The sequence below is a fragment of the Austrofundulus limnaeus genome, unplaced genomic scaffold (assembly GCF_001266775.1).
Source record: "Austrofundulus limnaeus strain Quisiro unplaced genomic scaffold, Austrofundulus_limnaeus-1.0 Scaffold1112, whole genome shotgun sequence".
Classification (NCBI taxonomy): domain Eukaryota; kingdom Metazoa; phylum Chordata; class Actinopteri; order Cyprinodontiformes; family Rivulidae; genus Austrofundulus; species Austrofundulus limnaeus.
This window is the reverse complement of record NW_013953514.1, coordinates 1-1,466: the sequence shown is the minus strand read 5'-3', so window position 1 is coordinate 1,466 and position 1,466 is coordinate 1. Positions and strand designations below refer to the sequence as shown.

At 36.8% G+C, this 1,466-nt stretch overlaps 1 protein-coding gene across 3 annotated transcripts in view; it reads right to left on the bottom strand.

The window, feature by feature from the left end:
- LOC106534182 (dynein regulatory complex subunit 7) overlaps positions 1–1,324 on the bottom strand; it is a gene marked incomplete at its 5' end in the record, with an annotated part of 17,837 nt that extends 16,513 nt beyond the window's left edge. For all 3 annotated transcript variants that reach the window (XM_014030745.1, XM_014030746.1, XM_014030747.1), the window contains 1 exon segment: positions 1,183–1,324. In XM_014030745.1, the coding sequence (XP_013886199.1) occupies positions 1,183–1,324 (142 nt within the window).
- Positions 1,325–1,466: the final 142 nt, after the last annotated feature.

Here is a 1,466-nt window from a genome sequence, read left to right as displayed (position 1 = left end):
GATTATTTGACAGGAGTTTTACTTTTAAACTATAAGTGTATTTAATTTAGTTATGTTAGTTATGATAGTTTAGTTATGATGTAAATACAATAAAATTAAACCAATATTTAGATTAGAATAATTACCATTTTGATCCATACATTAGTAATGTCTGACTGGGCCTRGTGCCACTTTATGTTCAACAAATTGGGCCCCGAGGTCAAAAAGGTTAAGAACCCCTGCTCTGAGCCATAGYGTATAACTTGTTTTGATCAAAATGACTATAACTCCATCATTTCTCAACATAAGGTGGTCTTAGTTTAAATCTCTGCCTTTAAAGGCATGTGGTATACAAGCATAGTATAAAGTATACAGCATAGTGCAGGGTCATTCAACTGGCGGCCCGGAGGCTACATCCGGCCCATGAGTGACCAAAGTTTGGCCCGCCAATTGGTTCATTCATCTCTTCAGCCCAAACTCCTGGTTTTCTACTTTAACTACTCTTTCTTTTAGTTAAACATAGACATGTTTGGTATCAGAATCTTGGCTACAAGCTGGTAAAAACATTTCTATGAACACTCAAGACAGTTAAAACTACAAGTAGTTCAAGATAAAACTATGAAAATAAAATTGGTTTAAAAATTWGACAAGTCAGAGATGTCAAAATAATATTTACGTTAAATAGGAGGCATAATGTCTTATTTTTGTTTTTGATATTGTTGAATTATGACTACTTTTATAGGGTTCTGTATGRTGTATTCATGGTTAAATACAGCAAAATAAACTATTTCAAAGYTAACAGATCTTTGTAATACTTGGTTTATTTACATAATGACCGTAATTAATGGATGTTCGGCACCTGAGTTGTTGACCTGCAGTAACTGTGGCCCCTGGAGCAGTTTAGTTGAATAGCCCTGTCACAGTGCCTATTTGACCAGGATATTAGATTGTTTACTTGGCCCTTCAGCATGAAGAATAAATCAGATTGTCAAAGCTCGGATGCTGTTCCTTCAGCAGATATTCAAGTTCTTTTTTATCCTGTTATTCCTCAAAAACAGCTTAGGTTCTTCCAGTTTATTTCTGCCAATATAACCTGAAATTAAACTCTATTTCAGGGAGTTCCTCAGTCTTCATAAACTTCAGACACCCTTAGTTTATTCAAAACCTTTTCTCATCTATTATTTCTCCTGTTGAATTACATACCTTTACAGGGTAATGGTTCCTTGAAGGGTCAAACTCATCGAAGCAGACTTGTTTATAATACAGGAAGTCCTCGCGGCCGTCAAAGAACTGCAGCATTTCTCTCGGTGACAGCACTGTCCTCACCAGATCGTCACTACGACCATAGCAGCTGAACTCCATCTCTCTCTCCATTCCTGAGCTCAGAGATTTCCATCTGTGAGCTGTATTCTGTCCCCATACTTGTAGAGCTACACGTAGTGACAGATAGCTAAACAGATGTGCTGAATATTGAAAGAGCTGAATGA